This window comes from Heterodontus francisci, chromosome 10 (genome assembly GCF_036365525.1).
Source record: "Heterodontus francisci isolate sHetFra1 chromosome 10, sHetFra1.hap1, whole genome shotgun sequence".
NCBI classification, from domain to species: Eukaryota; Metazoa; Chordata; class Chondrichthyes; order Heterodontiformes; family Heterodontidae; genus Heterodontus; species Heterodontus francisci.
Window position 1 is genome coordinate 48,498,277 of NC_090380.1, and position 23,671 is coordinate 48,521,947.

A 23,671-nucleotide genomic window follows, 5' to 3' on the forward strand; every position below is an offset into this window, starting at 1 on the left:
GGTATGACTTCAGCCAATGGAGAGTTCTCCCTGATTCCCATTGACTTCAATTTTGCCAGGGATCCTTGATGCCTCACTTGATCAAATGCTGCCTCGATGTCAAGGGCAGTTACTCTCACCTCATCTCTGGATTTCAGCTGTTTTGTCCACCTTGGAACCAAGGCTCTAATGAGGTCTGGTGCCAGGTTGTCCTGACAGAACCCAAGCTGAGCATCAGTGATCAGGTTATTGCTGAGTAAGTGCCTCTTGATGGCACTGTTGACGACTCCTTCCATCTCTTTGCCGATGATTGAGAGTAGACTGATGGGGCGGTAATTGGCTGGATTGGATTTGCCCTGCTTTTTGTGGACAGGGCATACCGAGGCAATTTTCTATACTGTCAGGTAGATGCCAATGTTGTTGCTGTACTGGAACAGTTTGGCTAGAGGTATGGCTGGTTTTGGAGCACAAGTCTTCTGCACTACCTCCAGGATGTTATTGTGGCCCATAGCCTTTGTTGCATCTCGTGGGCTGAGTCATTTTTTTGATATGATGTGGAGTGAATTGAATTGGTTGAAGACTGGTTTGATGGTGGGCTCTTCAGGAGGAGGCCGAGATGGATCATCCGCTCAGCCCTTTTGACTGAAGATGGTTGCAAACAGTTTAGCCTTGTCCTTTGCACTCGTGCCGGGCTCCAACATCGTTGAGGATGAGGAGGTTCTTGGAACCTCCTCCTCCCATCAGTTATTTAATTGTCTGCCACCATTCACGACTGGATATAGCAGGACTGCAGAACTTAGATCTGATTCATTGACTTTGGGATTCTACTGAAACACTCTTGGTGAAGAACATTGAAGTCCCCCACCCAGTGTATACTCAATTCCTTTTCTGTCTCAGTGCTTCTTCGAAGTGGTGTTCAACATGGAGGAGTACTGATTCACCAGTTTAAGGAGGGAAGAGTGAACATTAGCAGGAAATTTTCTTTCCCATGTTTGACCTGATGCCCTGAGACTTCATGGGGTCTGGAGTCAATGTGGAGAATTCCCAGGGCCACTCCCTCCTGACTGTATATCACTGTGCCACCAACTCTGGTGGGTCTGTCCTGCTGGTGGGACAGGACATGCCCAGGGATGGTGATGGAGGAGTCTGGAATGTTAGCTGAAATTCATACTCACAGAATCATAGCCTATGCCAGGTTGTTGATTTACTAGTTTGTGGGACAGCTCTCCCAATTTCGGCACAAGTCCCCGGATGGTCATGAGGAGAATTTTGCGGGGTTGATTGGACTGTGTGTGCCTTTGTTGTGTCTGAATCCCGGTTGATGCCGCGTGGTCCATCCACTTATATTCTTCTGAGAGACTTTTTGTAGCTGTTTGGTAGAACTGAGTGACTTTGCTCGGCCATTTCAGAGGGCACATAAAGGTCATCCACATTGCTGTGGGTCTGGAGCCACATATAGGCTGAACAGGTAAGGTCAGCAGATCCCTCAAGGGCACTAGTGAACCAGATAGGTTTTTATGATAATCCTGTAGTTTCATTGTCACCATGACTGACTAGTTTTTTATTCCAGATTTACTTAATTAATTGAATTTAAATTCCCCAGCTACCATGGTGGGATTTGAACTCATGTCTCCGGAGCATTAGTCCAGGCTTCTGGATTACTAGTCCAGTAGCATAACCACTATGCTAGCATACACTGTAAAGGGGATGAGTCTGTCCCACAGTCTGTTTATCTATGGCGGCATACCACATGTCAGAAAAAAGGGGAGGGGGACTGAAAATCAGAGATTGTAATTTTATCATGGGTATATATAAATTGTAAAATGATTTTCTTTTATCCAAAACTTTGAATGATGTTCAACAAATATAGACCCAAGCCTCTTAACTGTGTGATGTACATGCTTTTCTAAATGCATTCCATGGGAACAAGTAGGTTTGGGGAGTGCTTCTGAACACAAGTGTTGGATGAAAACATACTGACATACTTTGTTTGTAATGTGTTGCAGAGATGATGAACATTTGCTGATCCAGCACTACTGCCAGAGTCTGAACCAGGAGTCACCATTGAGTCAGCCTCGGAGCCCTGCTCAAATTCTCATCTCATTGGAGAGTGAAGAGAGAGGAGAGTTGGAAAGAATCCTAGCTGACCTGGAAGATGAAAACAGGTTAGAATGCAGCTGAACAAGTACATCAGATTCAATCTGACTGATAAACTTGACTTCTCAATTGTATGGCTTCCACCCCAAAAGTTCACCGAATTGCCGCATGCCATTTTGAAAGACCACTTCATATCAATCCAATAAGGGCTTGTTGAGAACCATAAAATACTGACTTTGGCCAGTTTTAAGGGGCTCTCCCCACTTTGAAAATGCTCCTTCCACTTCCAGTGTAGCAGCTAGCCTGCACCCCCAACCCCCAGATAGTGGCTGGCTCCATCTCCACAGCAGAGATGCTACTGGTAGTCTTATTGATCTGAGATGTAATTGACCCCAATTCAAGAATACGATCCAGATTTGGAACGGCAGGTGGAAATTCCCCTCCACCCCTCGCCTCCTTGCAGCACCAGGGGTAAAATTCAAATTGGAATTTTTTTTTTTTAAAGCGACCTGACAACCAAGAATTGTCCAATTTGACAGCTTGTTAGTCTTACACATAAAAGGAAATGTTAACATATTGGTCAGTATCCTGATTTTCTTTCCAAAACAAGAAAAATACTTACCAACTGTGAATGTACTTAGCGGATGTGCAAAAACACAGTGTATGATGGGAGGCTGATTCACTACCATGGCTGCTTGTTTGTGTCCCTGCTGAAGTTGAATTTTACTCAACCTCCCCTCCCTCTCAACCTTTACTAATATCAATGTGATCAACATTTCCTTTGAACTCATTATTAGGTTCAGACCTGTGAACATGGTTGGTGAAGCATGCTCAGGTGTAATGGAATATTGAAAGAACTAATTACTGAATGTATTACCTGGTGGATTGTTTTCTTCTAACATTAACTTGTCAATACCAATACAAATGTATAACCCTTTACAGAGTATTACTATGCTTTGGAATTTCATTTCAGAACCCTAAATCTGATCAACATTAAAATGCTGGTATTGTTATCATGGGAGGTTGTCGGCCAGATAATTTCAGTGAAGCCCAATGAAAAACCTCATGAGCTCAATATTCTGTCATTTCGAATTATGAATAACTTATTAGGAAATTATCAGTTTAGCACAAAGAGCTTACTGCAGATAAACATTACAGCAGCTTCTTTTCTAATTGCCCTCTCGACCCCAGCAATGCAATTCTTTTAACTTGTACTCTTTTTTTTTTCAGAAACCTTCAGTCTGAGTATGAGAGGCTGAAACAGCAGCATGATCACAAAGGCCTCTCTCCCTTGCCATCCCCTCCTGAAATGATGCCCATTTCACCACAAAGTCCCAGGGATGCCGAGCTAATTGCTGAAGCCAAACTGCTTCGTCAGCACAAAGGTCGCCTTGAGGCCAGAATGCAAATCCTGGAAGATCACAACAAACAGTTGGAATCCCAGCTGCACAGGCTGAGGCAGCTGTTGGAGCAGGTAAGGGAAGAAATGCCTCTGCTCGCAGAACCTGTCAGGTGTAATAAAAGGATGACAAACCTCGCTTTCCAGGACTCATTGCTTCTTTATTATCTTTTTATTTTATTTTTCTAATTCCCAGTAGCTCAAGAACACTCCCCCAAACAAGGGGACAAGCAGGGAACTCACACCAAGAGCTGTGACAATGCTACTCTTAGTTTGGGGTGACTTCTTCAATTTTACCTCAAGGTGAAAGAGTGTTTTGCCTCTACTTACAACTTCTTCTGATAGCTCGATGTGGATTGTCAGTATCATGAAGGCTTGTTATACAGGTCCATGGTTATTGAGCACCAACACTTTGTATTATTGCATTTTCCCAAGTAGTGACTCTCTAATTTTTAAAAAGGGTCACGCTTCCAAAAGTATTCTAAACCAAAGCTGCATTATTATTAAATACTGTGCTGGAAGCAACAGGATATTATTTACTCCTCTTTGCTGCTGTCATACGTTCCAGTCCAAATATCGGTCTGGTCTCACTATCTCAAGTCAGCTCGGATTATGATCCTTTGACCAGTTTCAGGCTACAGCTAGAATGCTATCAGATTGGTCCTAAAGTGATCCCTCATAATGGTTTTATCTACAAGACATAAACTGAATGTGGAATAACAAGTCGTAACCTTTTTCATTGCTGTTTGCAGCCACAGACAGAGGTCAGGGTAAATGGTACTACAGTCTCTTCCCCTTCTACTTCCTCACAAAGATCAGATAGCAGCCAGCCAGTGCTACTCCATGGAGTCGGCAGCCAGACTTCAGGAATAATGGGTAAGAAATAGTTGTTGCAACTTTGATAACTCAGTGAGAAAGTGCTCTACTAACTGCAATGTGATCACAAGAGGGATCCTGTTAACTTACAGCTGAAGCATTGTACATACATTTTACTATTCTGTACTTTTCAAGGCATGTTAGATTTTGTAAATGTCAATTGTAGAGCAGGATCAATGACTAAGGGGTAAAAAAAAAAAGTACTCCTGTCATTTGGACCATTGTAGCTCTAGCATTTCTGCTTTGAGTTCTTGTTCAGAAGCCCTGAGTTCTGCCATTGAAACTTGGTTACCCTCAGCAACTAACTCTCACCACTTCTCAATCACTTTGCTGGATAGCTAAGCACTCTCAAGATAAATTGAATGGGCTAATTAGACCTGTCCAGCAACCCTGAGCAAAGAAACTCTGGCCACAAAGTACTCTAAGACACAGATCATTTGGGTCTGACTGATGCAGGAGCTGCATTTGAACAAAAAAGCTATTAAAAATAGGAGTAAATTTGTTAAGCTTACTTTTTCACACTTCCAGTTTATTTTTTGCCACTTTACCCATACACTATTCTTACTCTTGACTTCTGGAATTTGCCTTTTAATATCAAACAGGTTACAATGCCAACAAAGCACCTTTTTTTAATTTGTTTGGGCAATGTGGGCATTGCTGGCTCAGCCAGCATTTATTGCCCATCCCTAATTTCCTTTGAGAAGGTGGTGGTGAGCTGTCTTCTTGAACCATTGCAGTCCTTGGGGTGTAGGTACACCAACAGTGCTATTAGGAAGGGAGTTCCAGGATCTTGACCCAATGACAGTGAAGGAACGGCGATATAGTTCCAAGTCAGGATCATGTGTGGCTTGGAGGGGAAATTGCAGGTGGTGGTGTTCCCATGCGTCTGCTGCCCTTGTTCTGCTAGGTGTCTTTGGAAGGTGTTGTCGAAGGAGCCTTGGTGTGTTGCTGCAGTGCATCTTGTATATGGTACAAACTGCTGGCACTGTGCATCGGTGGTGGAGGGAGTGAATGTTGAGGTGGTGGAAGGAGCGTTAGATCAATCTGCAGTCTGTTGTCATAGTAATGTTAAAAATTCTCAGCTAATTATTTTGGCTGTGTTCTGTCACATGAGCACAGTACTTGCTAAAAGTAGGGTCAAAAGCATTCCATATTTACTTGAGCATAGAAGCACACAATTGTCATGACATTGATTTTAATGGGAAGGGTGACAACAGTTTGAGAGTTAGATAGCGAAACAAATCTTTAGGCCACATTGTAACAGAAATAAAATAAGCCTCAGCGCAGGCTGCCATGGGGTGACTTCCAGAGCCCCACACTTGATCTGAACCACCTCCATTCCCGGCCTCACTGGCTCTAAGTGGACAGGAAACCCAACTCCACACCAATTAAAGACTTCCCCATTTGAAAATCTGAATCAGTTTCCCACTGAAGGGGAGTTTCTGACCCAAAACCAGACCTGTTTCCATAATGAACAACATTTTAAAAACTGACTGACTTTAAAAAAAAATTAACAAACGTTCTTTATTCATTTCCTTGCATAACAACTTGCAAGTATATAGTGCTTTAAATGTAATAAAATCATCCCCTCACAGGACCATAATGAAAATTCAGCCCCGCAATTCTCTGTACTTGAGGCAAGAGTACTGCTAACTGATACAAGCTGATCTTCACAAGATCACAGGACAGTTACAGAGGAGGATCTATCCAGATTAAAAAACAGAACTACAATTCCTATTCCATCAAGTATCCACTGTTTCATAGTCAAATGTTTGGCATAGTTTTTTTGCTATTAAATAAAGACAAGGGCCATTGGGCCAATTTTCTGAATGCACACTCACAACACCAAGCCATACTTATTCCAGACCTTGTGTTTGAGAAATTGGCCCTCATGCAAGTGTCACAAAGAACTGTTCAGTGTGATTTCTGTCATTGTATCTCTTGTAGTCTGATGTCCAAATTCTAACTCACACCAAGTCCCGTTCGCCCATCTGTCCTATTCTCGCTGACCTACTGTGGCTCTCAGTTCCAGCAACACCTCAATTTAAAAATTCTCAAACTAATGTTCAAATCCCTCCATGATCTTGCCCTTTCCTATCTTTATAACCTCCGCCAGCCGTACATCCCTCAGAGATCTCTGCACTCTTCCAGTTTTGGCCTCTTGCCATCCCCAGTTTTCATTACTCCACTCATGGCAGCCATGCCTTCAGCTGCCTAAGCCCTAAGCTTCGGAATTGCCTCCCTAAACCTTTCTGTCTCTTTACCTCTCTCTCCTCCTTTAAGTCACTGCTTAAAAGCAACCCCTGCAACCAAACCTTTGGTCATTGTCCTAACAGCACTCACTATGTGACCTGTAATAAATTTTGTCTGATTATGGTCCTGTGAGGGGATGCTTTTATTACTTTAAAGGCACTATATATTTGCACATTTTTGTGTAAGGAAATGAATAAAGAACCTTTGTTTTTTTTATTTTAAAGGAAGTCCTTTTTTAAAATGTTGTAACTCACAAATGCATTTCGTAACACAATAGTGAGATGTGATTAACAAGTTGAAGATTTAGAGTAAAACCACTTGAGTGCAACTCCAGGCAGATGGTAGGTTATGCTGGACATGGGTTTTAATGATGTTTTAATTTCGGAAGACATCTGAGGAAAAACAGTGGAGAGGCACAAGGAGGAAGTATCACCTGACAGATAATTTGAATTATTAGAGCTAATCTGGTAAAGGTGTCTGTCATCTTTCAGGGTTTTTGATTGTTTTTTTTTCATTCTACATGGAAAGGTTTGGGAATGAGTTATGCTAAAGTGCTATGTTTTAAACCAAAGTGAATTCACACAGGTTGAAAAGAAATCACAAGCTGCAAGAATTGAAGTTGTGAATTAAAATTAGACAGTTTGGACAATATCAAAGCTCAGTCTATTTCAAACAGAGACAATGAAAGTCTTATCCCAGATGCACTGGGGGGAATTTTAACCCCCTCCCCAAGTTGGACAGGAGAGACTTAGTGGGAGCTAAAAATGTTGAATCACGTAACACAACCCCAAATTGCCATGTGTAGGTGGCATGGCGTGTCTGTCTCGTTCTCGAGAGACGGGACAGCTTGTTATAATAGTTAAATCAGGTTTCCACAGTGCAGTTGGGAGCCTGATTTAAATTTAATGCTGGCCAGCTGGCTTTCCCAGGATGTGGAAAATCCGGCAGCTAAATGGAGATGGGAGCAGACGGATCCAGCAGATAAGTGCTTTTTATAGCACTGCTTGTCAGCCTTGATTGGGAGGAGCGTTCTGCCGGCCTCACAAATAATCGTCTGCCACAATTGGCCGATGCCCCTGCACCCACCCCCAATTCACAATGCTCAGGTTTCTGCCTCTCCCTCCATCCCTGATTGCTGATCTAACTCTCCCACAATCTCTTCCACCGTCCCGATTTGCCAGTCCAATGGCCAAAATCCACCCCCCCCCCCCCACCCCACCCCACACCACCTCCCCCGCTTCTGCCTCACAATCCTTTCCGGTTGCTGAAGACTGTCCACAGCTGTCCCCGGCTACAGAATTCTACTGCGAACTTTCCCACAGGAGATGGAGTAGGGAAATTATAATAACATTAAACATGCCAGGAATTCTGCCTTGGAATTTCTGGGTTTGAAACCCGCCCCCCCCACCCCCACCCCCCTGCCATTGCCTGTCCCCACAACCATACAGCCTGCACACCTTCCCATACATATCAGGGCCAATAAGTTGAGAGGACTGGGAAATCTAGAACATGGATAGCACAGTCCCAGGATAAGGGGTTAATCATTTAGGGCTGAGATAAGAAATTTCTTCACTCAGAAGGTTGTGGATGCTCGATTGTTCAGTATATTCAAGACTGATACAGATAGATTTTTGGTCTTCAAAAGAAGGGTTACGTCGAGCCGGAGCTAAGACAGAAAATCAGCCATGATTGTATTGAATCGCGGAGCAGGCTCGAGGGGCCTTATGGTCTACTCCTGCTCCTATTTCTTTTATTCTGATGTCCAGCTACAGTCCTGTGATACCTCACCCAAGTGGTACTTCTTCATGAGCTGTTTGACTGTGGTGCGTATCACAGCAAAGCCCATCCTATCCAGTAACATGGGAAAAAATTTGTTCTCATAGCACCACTTCAAAGTGGTGCTGTGCAGACCATGTTGATTTCTCGAGGGCAGATAATGCCATGGGCTGCTACCTGCACAGGTTTCTTCAATGATATCAATGGAGAAACCCATGTGGGCAATGCAGGAACTGGCCAGCAGCGCCACCTGCCTCCAGGGTATCAACATAAGTCTGCTTAGGACAACCTTTTCCTTCCACAAACTTTTTGACATTGGTGTCTAGGGTGAGGCGAGTTGATTTTTTAACTTTTGTTTGCTCCCCACCCCCACCCCCCCCCCCCCACCCCGTCCGTCCCCTTCATAGCATAGGGGTCCCTGCAGACAATAGTCATGTCCCAAAAATTCTCCACTGGCATCAGCTAACTCAATGTAAATGCAGGAGTAAACCATGTACCTCCCTGGTTTACATGACCTAATATCTCATTAGGCAGTGCTTCTGTCTCTGAGACGATTTCAGCCTTTCCCGTCTGCTGCTTCTAACAAAGCTTCAATGATTCAATGTTCTGTGACACTGAAATACATAATTGATTAGAAACGTGATGGTGATTCACTAGAAAATTGCGAGCCCTGGGGATTGGGCATGCTGACCTCTGAGCACAGTTCTTTAAATTGCGTTTCAGTTGACTGAGCCTCATAGGAGTTTCATTTGTCCCATCCTTTTTGTATTGATTAGGAAAAATGGTTTGTTAATAGCACTGGGAAGCTTTTAAATGTCAACTTACTAATGGTTGTTTTTATTAACAAAAACTAAGTGGTAAGTAAACATTGCACAACTGAAAATTCATTCAGAAAAAGATTACGGCTTTAGCATTGGTGGTGATTACTTGAAAAATGTTGCCTCACCCTAAAAGGCTAAAACAAAAGCACTCATAAATTAAGCCAGAATAGATCTTTGTTCAAAATCATAAAACACCCTCAAGTGACTAGTGCCAATGACCTTTGCATCGCTCCCATTTTATCAGGAAAATAGGTGTTTGAAACACCAATATGAAAAAGGCCAGGAAGTTGAGGGAAGATGGGAAGAGACACTTCAACTCCCTGGTGTGGGTAGCAAAGAGATGGAAGACTGCATGCAGCAAGAGGACAGGCAGAAGGCAATTAATTTTAGTTCTTATATCTTTTTTATGAGATAATTTGTATAATTAATTGTTCCATATACTGCAATGGCACATTCAATATATTAGTGCTTATGCTGTTAACAGCTGCATCTTAGCAGAAGAGCTTCAGTCAACTATGTGCATGAGGCATTAGAAGAAGGTTTAGAAACTTGAGATTTATACCTTCAGTTGTGATTAATTACTGGCTATCTAGAATTTCATGAACAAGAATTGCAAACTGTCAAGTAAATTTTCTTTAAATAGTTTGGCCACTATATAAAAAAAATTAATGTTGAAGCTGCGGTCCTGTAACCTGGATTATGCAAAATGACATTGGAATCCTATGCAGGAATTAAACTGTGCCCTAGGGGAAATGATGTCTAACTTCAGAACTTCCATTTTCATGCCATTGAGACAAGATTCAAATGCATGAAAAATTAATATTTAATTTGTGTTAAAGTTCATTGAGCTAGATAAATTAATTTTCACTGACTCCTAACATAATAGGATTTTTAATTATTTCTGTGGTGGCTATTTGTCATATTCCTTTATATTAATAACTCTGCATGAGTAAAGCAGACTAAGCAGAACAGCATGTGAGTCACTGACCTTCATGACAAAGTTTGCTTTCGTATATGCAAAATCCTGCATAGAAATGAATATGATACGTAATATTCAATCCATTCTTCTTTGGCCTCCTTGTCTCGAGAGACAATGGGTAAGCGCCTGGAGGTGGTCAGTGGTTTGTGGAGCAGCGCCTGGAGTGGCTATAAAGGCCAATTTTAGAGTAACAGACTCTTCCACAGGTGCTGCAGAAAAATTTGTTTGTTGGGGCTGTTACACAGTTGGCTCTCTCCTTGTGCTTCTGTCTTTTTTCCTGCCAACTGCTAAGTCTCTTCGACTCGCCACACTTGAGCCCTGCCTTTATGGCTGCCCGCCAGCTCTGGCGATCGCTGGCAACTGACTCCCACGACTTGTGATCAATGTCACAGGACTTCATATCGCGTTTGCAGACGTCTTTAAAGCGGAGACATGGACGGCCAGTGGGTCTGATACCAGTGGCGAGCTCACTGTACAATGTGTCCTTGGGATCCTGCCATCTTCCATGCAGTTCACAATGCCAAGCCATCTCAAGCGCCGCTGACTCAGTGGTGTGTATAAGCTGGGGATGTTGGCCGCCTCGAGGACTTCTGTGTTGGAGATACGGTCTTGCCACCTGATGCCAAGTATTCTCCGGAGGCAGCGAAGATAGAATGAATTGAGACGTCGCTCTTGGCTGACATACGTTGTCCAGGACTCGCTGCCATAGAGCAAGGTACTGAGGACACAGGCTTGATACACTCGGACTTTAGTGTTCCGTGTCAGTGCGCCATTTTCCCACACTCTCTTGGCCAGTCTGGACATAGCAGTTGAAGCCTTTCCCATGCGCTTGTTGATTTCTGCATCTAGAGACAGGTTACTGGTGATAGTTGAGCCTAGGTAGGTGAACTCTTGAACCACTTCCAGAGCGTGGTCGCTGATATTGATGGATGGAGCATTTCTGACGTCTGTCCAATGATGTTCGTTTTCTTGAGGCTGATGGTTAGGCCAAATTCGTTGCAGGCAGCCGCAATCCTGTCGATGAGTCTCTGCAGACACTCTTCAGTGTGAGATGTTAAAGCAGCATCGTCAGCAAAGAGGAGTTCCCTGGTGAGGACTTTTCATACTTTGGTCTTCGCCCTCAGACGGGCAAGGTTGAACAACCTGCCCCCTGATCTTGTGTGCAGGAAAATTCCTTCTTCTGAACACTTGAACGCGTGTGAGAGCAGCAGGGAGAAGAAAATCCCGAACAGTGTGTGGGCGAGAACACAGCCCTGTTTCACGCCACTCAGGATAGGAAAGGGGTCTGATGAGGTGCCGCTATGTTGAATTGTGCCTTTCATATTGTCATGGAATGAGGTGATGATACTCAGTAGCTTTAGTGGACATCCGATCTTTTCTAGTAGTCTGAAGAGACCACGTCTGTTGACGAGGTCAAAGGCTTTGGTGAGATCAATGAAGGCAATGTAGAGGAGCATCCGTTGTTCGAGGCATCTCTCCTGTATCTGACGAAGGGAGAACAGCATGTCGATGGTCGATCTCTCTGCACGAAAGCCACACTGTGCCTCAGGGTAGACGCGCTCGGCCAGCTTCTGGATCCAGTTTAAAGCGACTCGAGCAAAGACTTTCCCCACCATGCTGAGCAGGGAGATTCCACGGTAGTTGTTGCAGTCACCGCGGTCACCTTTGTTTTTATAGAGGGTGATGATATTGGCATCGCGCATGTCCTGAGGTACTGCTCCCTCGTCCCAACACAGGCAAAGCAGTTCATGTAGTGCTGAGATTATAGCAGGCTTGGCACTCTTGATTATTTCAGGGGTAATGCCGTCCTTCCCAGGGGCCTTTCCGCTGGCTAGAGAATCAATGGCATCACTGAGTTCCGATTTTGTTTGCTGTACGTCCAGCTCATCCATGACTGGTAGAGGCTGGGCTGCATTGAGGGCAGTCTCAGTGATAGCATGCTCCCTGGAGTACAGTTCGAGGTCGTGCTCAACCCAGTAGTCCATTTGCTTGCGTTGGTCAGTGATTGTGTCCCCTGATTTAGATTTGAGGGGGGGCGATCTTCTTGATGGTTGGCCCAAAAGCTCTCTTAATGCCATCATACATTCCTCTGATGTTTCCGGTGTCTGATGCCAGCTGAATATGACTGCATAGGTGTTGCCAGTAATCCATTAATTGTACACCAAATTGTAGCAAGTCGTTTATTGTTTTGACATTGGAATTCCATTATTTTTTCTATCTTAATTTTATGTTCTCAGATTCAGGACTCATAGTAATCGTCTCTTTACACCTCTGGTCAGGTTGATTGTAAACCAGGCATAGTTTAGATTGAAAAATAAAAAGTGCTGGAAATACTGCTATTATTCTGCTATTAACACTCTCTCTGGACTATTGCTTTGTCTTTCACCATAAGCATTAACACATTCTTTGCCTTTGTCCCAGGACAGCTTTGTTATTTAATCACTCCTGTCCTCTGCCCTATCAAACACCTTCCCCTTTGTTCTCTTCACCCACCCCACCCGCCCCCCCCTTTCCTTCACTTGCTTAACACCTAATTCTTTTCTAACCTTTCGTGATGAAAGGTCACAGACCTGAAACATTAACTCTGCTTCTCCACAGATGCTGCCAGACTTGTTGAGTATTTCCAGCTCTTTCTGTTTTTATTTCAGATTTCCAGCATCTACAGTATTTTGCTTTTATTTATAGTTTAGATTTAGTTTGTTTCAGACTTCTAAAATGTGCATTTTTATTCTTTTTATCTTCTTAGGGCTCCCTCAGCTCTGTCCCAATGCTTGTGTCGATTCTTCTGCATCATTTGAGGTCATAAGTTATGGAATTTGTGGTACACTTGAACATAAAGGATAGAAATATCCTCGAAAGCAAATTTTAAATCAAAGCAATTCCTCCTTTGCCTGATCCCTCTTGTAATTTTTGGAGATATGCTCCAGCACTCTCATATTTCCTCACTGCCATAAGGGGCTGAATTTTATTTCTCCGCCACTGCGTGTACGCATGGGCCACGCGTCATTGCGGCGGCTCATTTAAATATGCAGGGTGGTCCGCCGGACAGCTGGGAAGATCGCGGTGAATGCTATTTAAATTTATTCATTTCCTTCATTTATATATTTAAAGTTGGGTCCCATCGCCGAGTGGCCGGTGGCGGTGGGGGTGTGTCGCCAAGGAGCCTCGCCACCGCCGAGAAGATCAGGCCCGACAATCCCAGTGCAATCTTCCAGCCCCCCACCCCACGGAGCCCGATGTCCGGAGCGCAACAAAATTCCAGCCAAGGCGTTCACTGTTGGTTGTTTAATATTAATCCTTTCTACTACTCCCTATCTTCCACTTACATTTCTGCTGTACTACTTAAGAAGGGGAGAGCATTTGAGAGATCTTTACATTGTTCTGGAAAAACCAATGGGGATGGCGAGCAGAAAAAAAAAGGAGAACTGGACGGGGTAAAAGAAAGAAAGTCTTGTATTTATATAGTGCCTTTCACTACCTCAGGACATCCCAAAGCTCTTTCCAGTGTAGTCACTGTTATAATTCAGGAAACTGCACTCAGCAAGCTGCCACAAACAGCAATGTGATAATGACCAAATAATTTATTTTATATGATGTTGATTGAAGGATAAATGTTTGGCCAGGACATGGGGATAACTCCCTTGCTCGTCATCAAAATAGTGCCATGGGATTTTTTACAGTCCAATTTTGGTCACCAAAACTTTAGGAAGGATGTGAGGGCCCTTGAGAGGGTACAGAGGAGATATACCAGAATGGTTCCAGGGATGGCCGATTATGTTACAAGGTTAGGTTGGAAATGCTAGGTTTGCTCTCCTTAGAACAAAGGAGATTGAGGGGAGATTTAATGGAAGTGTACAAGATTATATTAGGCTTAGATAACTTGGACAAGGAAAAACTGTTCCCATTAACAATGGTACAAGGACTAGGGGATACAGATTGAAGGTTTTGGGCAAGAAATGCAGGGGGAATATGAGGAAGAACTTTTTTACGCAGTCGGTGGTAATGACCTGGAACTCACTGCCCACAACTGTGTTGGAAGCGAAGACGATCAATGACTTCAAGAGGAAGATGGATGGCCACCTGAGAGACATAGATTTGCAGGGCTACGGCGATGGAGCCAGGGAGTGGGACTAACTGCATAGCTCTGTGGAGAGTCGGCATGGACTCGATGGGCTCAATGGTCATCTGTACTGTAAATAACTCGACGGTTCCAGGGATGAGGAACTTCATTTATGAAGATAGATTGGAGAAGTTGGGACTGTTTTCCTTGGAGAAGAGAAAGCTGAGGGGAGATTTCATAGAGGTATTCAAAATCATGAGGGATCTGAACTGAGTAGCAGAGAAAATGTCCCATTCATGACAGGGTCAAGAACGAAGGGGCACAGATTTAAGGTAATTGGCAGAAAAAACATTGATGACATGAGGAAAAACTTTTTCATGCAGCTAGTGGTTCGGATCTAGAATACACTGCCAGAGGGTGTTTTGGAGGTAGATTCAATCGATCCATTCAAAAGGGAATTAGATAGTTAACTTAAAGACAGGATTCTTGGCAGTGTGGAGGAACAGAGTGATCTTGGGGTCCACTTCCATAGATCCCTCAAAGTTGCCACCCAAGTTTATAGGGTTGTTAAGAAGGCGTATGGGGTGTTGGCTTTCATTAACAGGGGGATTGAGTTTAAGAGCCGCGAGGTTATGCTGCAGCTTTATAAAGCCCTGGTTAGACCACACTTGGAATATTGTGTTCAGTTCTGGTCGCCTCATTATAGGAAGGATGTGGAAGCTTTACCAGGAGATTTACCAGGATGCTGCCTGGACTGGAGGGCATGTCTTATGAAGAAAGATTGAGGGAGTCAGGGCTTTTCTCATTGGAGCGAAGAAGGATGAGAGGTGACTTGATAGAGGTGTACAAGATGATGAGAGGCATAGATACAGTGGATAGCCAGAGATTTTCTCCCAGGGCGGAAAGGACTATCACCAGGGGGCATAATTTTAAGGTGATTGGTGGAAGGTTTAGGGGAGATGTCAGAGGTAGGTTCTGTACACAGAGAGTGGTGGGTGCGTGGAATGCACTGCCAGCAGTGGTAGTAGAAGCAGATACATTAGGGACATTTAAGCGACTCTTGGATAGGTACATGAATGATAGTAGAATGAAGGGTATGTAGGTAGTTTGATCTTAGAGTAGGTTAAAGGGTCGGCACAACATCGTGGGCCGAAGGGCCTGTACTGTGCTGTACTGTTCTATGTTCTATGTTCTTAACTGAAAAGGAAGAATGTGCAGGATTATGGGGAGAAGCAGGGGAATAGTGCTAAGTGAATTGCTCTTTCAGAGAGCCAGTGCAGACATGATAGGTCAAATGGCCTCTTTCTGTGCTGTAACAATTTGTGGTTCTATGACATCCAGCTGAGAGGGCAGAAGGGCTTGATATAATGTCTCATCCAAAGAACAGCATCTCTGACAGTGCAGAACTCCCTCAGTACTGCACTGGATTGTCTAGATTTTTGTACTCACGTCACTGGAGTGAGAATTGAACCCACAACCTTCTGATTTAGAGGTGAGCATGCTACCAACTGAACCAAGGATGACACTAGGAGCATGAAGTTGAAGGCATGGTCAGAGGGATGGATTTTGAGGATTATTAATAAATTATTAGTTGACATCCCATGTCACTCTACGCAGACAAAAATAAGAATTGTCTTTCTTCTCCTCTTATAACTGTCTCCCACGAAATCTAGGCTGACACTCCAGGGCAGCAGCAAGACAGTGCTGTACTGTTGGACATGCCATCTTTCGGATGAGATGTTCAACCCCAGTTTCCCCAGTGTCTCCACATAACTGAAGTCTCTTATCCCTCGTGCATTCTAGTGAATCTCCTAAAGGCTTGACATCTTTCCTAAAGTGTGGTGCCCAAAACTGGGCACACGACTCCAGCTGGGGCCCAAACAGTATTTTATAAAGGTTTAACATAACTCCCATAACTTCCATGCCTTTATTTATAAAGCAAAGGATCCTCTATCCCATTTTTACAGTCTTTTTAACATGTCCTGCCACCTTTAAAAGTTTGTATACATGCACCCCTTTTAAAATAGTACCATTTTATTTATATTGCCTCTCTTCATTCTTCTTACCAAAATAAATCACTTCACAATTAAATTTCATCTGACATGTGTCTGCCCACTTCACCGGTTTGTCCACGTTTTCCTGAAGTCTATTTCTATGCTTATCACTGTTTACTACATTTCTTAGTTATGTCTGACCTGCAGACTTTGAAATTATGCCCTGTATTCCCAAATCCAGATTGTTAATATATATCAAAAAGAGCAATGGTCCCAACACTGACCCGTGAGGGAAACCACTGTTTACTTCCCTCCAGTCTGAAAAATAACCATTCACCACTACTCTTTGCTTTCTATCCATTAGCCAGTTTTGTATCCAAACTACTACTGCCCCTTTAATCCCACGATCTTCAATTTTGCGAACAAATCAATGGCAGGCAGCAAAGGGTAATAGTCAGTGGGTGTTTTGTGACTGGAAGGCTGTTTCCAGTGGGGTTCCGCAGGTCTCAGTACTTGGTCCCTTGTTTTTCGTGGTATATATCAATGATCTGGACTTGAATGTAGCGGGCATGGTTAAGAAGTTAGCAGATAATACAAAAATTTGTTGATTTGGTTGATAGCGAGGAAAAGAGCTGTAGACTGCAGGAAGATATCAGGTGGGGAGAAAAGTGGCAAATGGAATTCAATCCGGAGAAGTATGAGCTAATGCATTTCAGGAGGGAAAACAAGGCAGAGGAATACACAATAAATGATAGGATACTGAGAAGTGTAAAGGAACAAAGGGACCTAGAGTGCATGTGCCCAGATCCCTGAAGGAAGCAGGACAGATAAATAAGGTGGCTAAGAAGGCATACAGGATACTTTGCTTTATTAGCTGAGGCATAAAATATAAGAATAGACAAGTTATGCTAGAACTGCACAAAGCACTAGTTAGACCACAGCTAGAGTACTGCGTTCTGTTCTGGCCACTGCATTACAGACTGGATATGATTGCACTAGAGAGGGTACAGAGGAGATTTATGAGGATGTTGCCAGGAATGGAGAATTTTAGCCATGAGGAAGGTTTTGATAGACTAGGGTTGTTTTCTTTGGAATACAGGAGGCTGAGGAGAGATTTAATTGAAATGTATAAAATTTATGAGGGTCTTGGATAGATCGGATAGGAAGGATCTGTTTCCCTCAGCAGCAAGGTCAATAACCAGGGGGCATAGATTTAAAGTAATTGGTCGATGGATTAGAGGGGAGGTGAAGAGAAATCTTTTCACCCAGAGAGTGGTGGGGGTCTGGAACTCACTGCCTGAAAGGATAGTGAAGGCAGAAATCCTCATCACATTTAAAACAATACTTGGATATGCACTTGAAGCGCTGTGAGCCAAGAGCTGGGAAGTGGGATTATGCTGGATAGCTCTTTTTGACTGGCAAGATACAAATGGCCTCATTCTGTCCTGTAAATTGGCCTTTACTGCAAGGGGATTAGAGTACAAGAATAAAGAAACTTGCTACAATTGTACAGGGTTTTGGTGAGACCACACCTGGAATACTGTGTGCAGTTTTGGTATCCATATTTAAGAAAGGATATACTTGCCCTGGAGGTGGTACAGCAAAAGTTCACTAGATTGGTCCCTGGGATAAGAGGGATGCCCTGTGATGAGAGACTGAGTAAATTTGGTCTATATTCTCTGGAGTTTAGAAGAGTAAGAGATGATCTCATTGAAACAAGATTCGGAAGGGGCTTGGCAGAGTAGACACTGAGGTTGTATCCCCTGGCTGGGGAATCTAGAACACAGGGGCACAATCTCAGGATAAGGGGCTGATCATTTAGGACCAAGATGAGGAGAAATTTCTTCACTCAAAGGATTGTGAATCTTTGGAATTCTCTACCGCAGAGGGTTGTGGATGCTCCATCGTTGAATACATTTCAGGCTGGGATAGACAGATTTTTTGTCTCTCAGGGAATCAAGGGAATTGGGGAACGGGTGGGAAAGTGGAGTTGAAACCATAGATCCGCCTTGTTCGTATTGAATGGTGGAGTAGACTCAGCTACTCCTGCTCCTATTTCTTATGTTCTTATGTTCTAAATGTTTCTATTATATGGTACTTTATCAAACACCTCTTCAAAGTGCATATACATATCAACTGCACGACCCTCATCGACACTCTGTTACTTCATTGAAGAAAGCAGTGAAACATACTGTATCTGTATACTGTATCCAGTGATTTGATTCGATTCTTTGGGATTCCTATCAGTATTCATGTATGTACATGTGTTAGATTGTTAGAAATGAGCACTTGGACTTGCCTGATTGAGAGGGGTGGGGTTTATGGTGCGTTTGGTTCATTGAAGGTTCATTGCCCTCAAGAAAGTCACTGTTTTAGAATTCTATCCTTCAGTAAAGGTTAGTGGGTGTTATTTCGGTCAAGGGTTGAAAACAGGATCCTGTCCTATAAGACGAGCCTGTTTGAAAGCCCTGATTTAGCATACAATTTTGGCCTTAATTGTTGATCATCCATAATTTGAACTAACCAGCAACCTGCAGGTTTACCACTGAAAATGTGTAGTGCTCTGGCTGGCACACAGTCGCACGTTACAGGATGAATTGAGGACCAAGGGAGAGTGTGCACGTGTTCTCTGATGCGGCACTGGGTAAGATGGGGTCTTAAGCTGAAACGTCAGTCTAGCCCGCCTTTAGTATAAGACACCATTTTGTTGAAGGAGTTGAAGCCAGCGCTAGGAGCAGCAGCCGCAAAGGCTTGTTAAACAGCTGATTGTCACTTAAAATGCCTGCTCTCATGGCGGCACCGCATTTTGGAGGCTAGTGCTTCAATTAACGCCCTTTCCTAACGGCGACCAGCTGTTGGAAGTAAGACTTTGCTTTCAAGTGCTACTTCAAGGGATGCTCAGCATTTCATGGTCGTTGCTGTTGAAGCTCACCACTTTAGCACCTAAAGTACTTAGCAAAAATCTCACCAAATGTGTTTTCCAGCCTGATGGGTTACTAAGTGTGTTTGAAGGCCATACAGACTAGAATAATTCCAGGTTTGATCCACTGTCACCTCCATAGATACTATTCAAATAAGTAGTAGATTAGTAGAAAATATTTGTATTTCATAAAGGTAGTAACAGATAATATATTTTTAAAAAGTAATAACTATAAATCCTTATGGTAGACTGAAATCAGTGCTGCTGCCATGTTGAGTGGTAAGAAAAAAGTCAGAAGTATTTTATTCAGAGTATCTGTGTTCCACTGCTTTGAACATTTGTCGATCTTTTTGATGATCATTAGCCATCAAGCACTCGGGCAGCAAAGCATTTCTACTGGGTTAGCATGCATGGAATAAAAGAGTTTGCATAAATAGAGTTCATGAAAGCCACTTTCAAATTAAATCGGTCATCCATTGTTGCCTGTTAAAATTGATTTGCCAGATGTTTTCAGTGGCACTGGGCTGAATTTTACAGCCCCCCCCCCCTCCAATGTCAGGGGTCGTGTGGGGGAGGGGGTGCGGAAAATGCCTCTGGGAGAGACCCATCACGGGCCTCGACACCAGGAAGGCTCGACCCGATGTTGCCGGCATTGGCGAGGCCTTGTTGCGGCACCCGCCACCCCCCACCCCCGCCGTCAGCATCGGGGCAAATTTTAAATATTCAAATGTATTTTAATAAATGAATGAATTACTTACCCCCTCCCGCCATACGTTCTGGAGTGATATTGTTGCCAATGGCCAGCACTCCTGCGTTTTCGGATACCCATCCGGGGATCTGCTGTGGGACACTGGTGGGGAGGGGAGAGCAGGTCAGTATTTCAGTGTTGGGGTGGGAGCGGGGTCAAACTCATCTGATTGGTGTAGGATGGTGGGAAGGGGTAAAGTGCATAGTTTATGAACTTTGGGGGATGCAGCTCAAGTGCATAAGGTAAGTATTTCGGGGGGAGGCAGAGGGCAAGGAATGAATTATATGGTTATTTGTGGGGTGGGAGAGGGGCTAGAAACATTTATTTAATGTTTTCAAATCTATTTTAAATCACTATTCCTTTAAATATGTAAATTGAGATGTAGGGCTCGAAGCCCTTTAAAAGTGATGTCGGCGTCTGCGCAATGACGTCCGCGGACCGCCATTTTTGAAGCTGGCTGCCGATCTAAAATCCAGCCCACTGAGTCTAGCCAGAGACACCAGGGCTGTTTTATTAATCCAGCAGAGTGTATGCAGGGACCCTGTACATTAGTCTGTGTTGGTGCATTAGAATGTTGTCTTGTTCAGACACATTTGGGAACCGTCAGTGATTGCCAAATAACCCACCCCTGAAATATTCTATGTAGTTTACACAAACAACAAGAAGGTATATACCTTAAAAGATATATTCTCGTAAATTGTGATGGCAAAATGCTGTAGCAAAGTTCCAAGCAGATACCTCTGGCTATAACAGAGACTTGATTGCTAAAAATGCCAAAAGCCATGATTGATCTATCTGCTAGCTCAGTCTCCACTCTGTAAAGATATATGGCAGAGGGGCAACTGGGGATTAGCAGACTGGACTCAAATAGCCAAGATGTGTTTGCATTTAACAATACTTGCTAGAGCTCTCTCACTTGTTCATTGTTGAATTGTGTGGGAATAGTATCTCGTCAGTATATCATTTAACTTCCCCCAATTTTATACAGCACCATGGTTGAAGCAGATGAAAGAAATGAAGATATTTTGTTGCCATATCAGTTGCAAACTTATACTTTAGAATGTTATAACTTTGTTAAATCCTAAAGCCTCTTAACATCTGGTATTATTTTCATTAATCTTATTTTCAGAAATATAATTGAGGTAACAGGAAAAAGTTGTTGGCATTTATTAAATTGCTTTTGTGTATGGAAAATGTGCTCATTAAGGTCAGGAATATTAATAACGGGAATGGAACAGTTTCCATTTTGTTCACCCAGTGACCTACATTGTGGTGCTGCTCAGCATGCTGTTCATGAGGAGCTCGTAGTATCAGCTGTCCACATAGCAAAGGCTCGGACGGACACTTGTCAGTTGTCTCATGCTCAAAGAGGCTGCTAGAAGGCACACCTGGTGCTGGAAGTTTAGAAACAAATAAACCCTCTGTACAGACTTAGTAATCTCATATCTAAGCCATGTAGGTCCATTGTCTGATCATCAGCAGTGCCCTGGCAATCAGCCAGTCTGCCTTGCTAAGGGAATCCAGTGAGCTAGATTTGTTCCAAAGGCAAAATACTGTGGATGCCTTAAATCTGAAAGGAAAAGAGAAAATGCTGGAAATACTCAGCAGGTCTGGCAGCATCTGTGGAGAGAGAAACAGAGTTAACGTTTCAGGTCTGTGACCTTTCGTCAGAAGCACACCTATTACTTGGTGCAAGGATTCTTCCCACCTGGATCCAAATAATCTGGCAGGAAACATACCAGTGATTTGTCCTGGTAAATTGTATAATATTCGTTGGTTAAAGTCCAGCAGTTAGCCCTGTATACATTTGGGGATCTGCAAACCTTTGCTCTAGCAAACTGCACCCAAACTCCTTGGACTTGTGTAAGAGAGATCTGTACATAAGAGGAGAGAATGGACATATAGAAGTCCGATAAGTGATGGTAGATTTATGGGAGCATGGATTGGAGACTCTTCAAAAAGGTGATGGACTTCTACACATATCACACCCTGTGCCATGCTGGGCCCCCACCTGCCAAGAATGAGGCATATTAATTTTGCCATTTGGACATTAAATTTCAAATTGTTGCTGGGAAGAAGAGAAGGCCTGTTGCAAGGGCTGCCAAACGTGGATGGAGGATATTTGCATACCAATAGGGACAAGAGAGGTTACTTCCCTTATCCAATTTAATCCACAATGGACTTTGAGCACCAGACATTGAAGGTGGGGGAGCTCAAATTTCAGGATGACTGCTGGGATAGCCGAATCCACAAACAGACATGGTCAGACCAGCTAGTCACGTGACTAACCTGCTTGGCAATCTGGTTTTTCTGAATTGTACTAACAGTTTGAACTGAGAAAGACGGTTTGCTTCTGGACTGAGAAGATCTCTCCTGTCTGCTCCCATCTGTTTCTCACATGCCTCTGAATCCACTGAAGATACATGAACCCCAAGAGAGAAACGTCTCCTACAGCGAACAAGGTTTAAGAAGAATACTGGGCCCCAACAAGAAGCAAGATCTACCTACAATCAAGGACTCTACAGTGAGCTCGACGAATCAAAACAAAAACACTTCAGATATTGCCTCAAACCTTTCCACTTTATTTTTCCTCTGCTCTGTTCTGTGTGTATTGCGTATGCATGCTAGCGTGGGTGCGTCATATATCCATAGGCGTCAACCAAGTTAGAGTTTAAGTTTGATAAATTTCAACTTTTCTTCTTTAAACCTAAGAAAACCTGTTTGTGCTGGTTTCTTTGCCTTATAATTTTAAAGCGGTGAACAAGGATTCACCAAGGGGGAGCTAAACCATGGTGTTTTAAAAATTAAATCCTGTTACGGTAAGACCAGGTGGGGGCTGAGAGGGGCCCCTAGACACCTTTCTCACCTGGTCATAACATCCAGCAAACCAAAAAAAGCAGCTAATGATGGGAAATGACATTTGCAGGTGAGGTATAGCACATTTGGGTACATAACTACTCCACTGAACCTCAGGTCAACCCTGTACTGTACCAATGTGACTTTTTTCCTGTTGTGTTCATCAGCCATCCTGCGGCTTCTTTGAACAAGATTCGACTCTCTCACATTGAAACAATTAGCCATATTTTATTTGGGCCTTAATTTAACTTGACAACCGGGGCCTTTACATTAATGGCTGTTGCGATGAAGAAGTCCCTTTTTGAAGGAGCTAATTTGTAAAATTTAAATTTATCTTGAATAGTCTGATATCTATGGTAACTTGCATGCTGCTCCTGTAAGAAATAATTACATGAAATTTGTAAATTTTACCAATATCTAATACTTATTTTCTACTTTTATTCAAAAAAATGCAGTCTGCGACACTGCTTGTCTTCACTCCAGTGAGCACTGGTGATATGGCATGCTGTAGATCTCTGAAAGATAGCTGTGTTTCAGCCATTTAGCTCACCTTTAAGATGTTCCCGATTCCTCTCAGTTTACTGTTTTCATTGGGTAATCTCCATACTGCTAATTCCATCCTTTTGTTCCAATCAGTTTCCTGTGTCAGAAATCCCTCCTGTTTGTTTGCTGCCTATCCTTATAGTGTAAAGCTGCCAAAAGCAAGATAGTGACCAAGTGCTGCACTGATTTCTTTCTTGCCTACACTGTATATTTTGTTAAAAACAAACAAATAACTTTTGACGTATAGGAGTTTCATGAAAAACAACATTATACAACCAGGATAAAGGTCTTCAGCGTATCCATTATTGCATGCTCCATTATCCAAGTCTGTTTTCAGCATATAATCTGACCAGTGTTTATCTCTTCCCAA

The 23,671-nt window shown here is 43.2% G+C and overlaps 1 protein-coding gene across 8 annotated transcripts in view; it reads left to right on the top strand.

The window, feature by feature from the left end:
- Positions 1 to 23,671, top strand: part of dmd (dystrophin) — a 1,950,296-nt gene that overhangs the window by 1,906,825 nt on the left and 19,800 nt on the right. For all 8 annotated transcript variants that reach the window (XM_068040560.1, XM_068040554.1, XM_068040555.1 and 5 more), the window contains 3 exons: positions 1,986 to 2,144; positions 3,307 to 3,550; positions 4,228 to 4,351. In XM_068040560.1, coding sequence (XP_067896661.1) covers positions 1,986 to 2,144; positions 3,307 to 3,550; positions 4,228 to 4,351 — 527 coding nt within the window. The remainder of the gene's footprint in view (positions 1 to 1,985; positions 2,145 to 3,306; positions 3,551 to 4,227; positions 4,352 to 23,671) is intronic.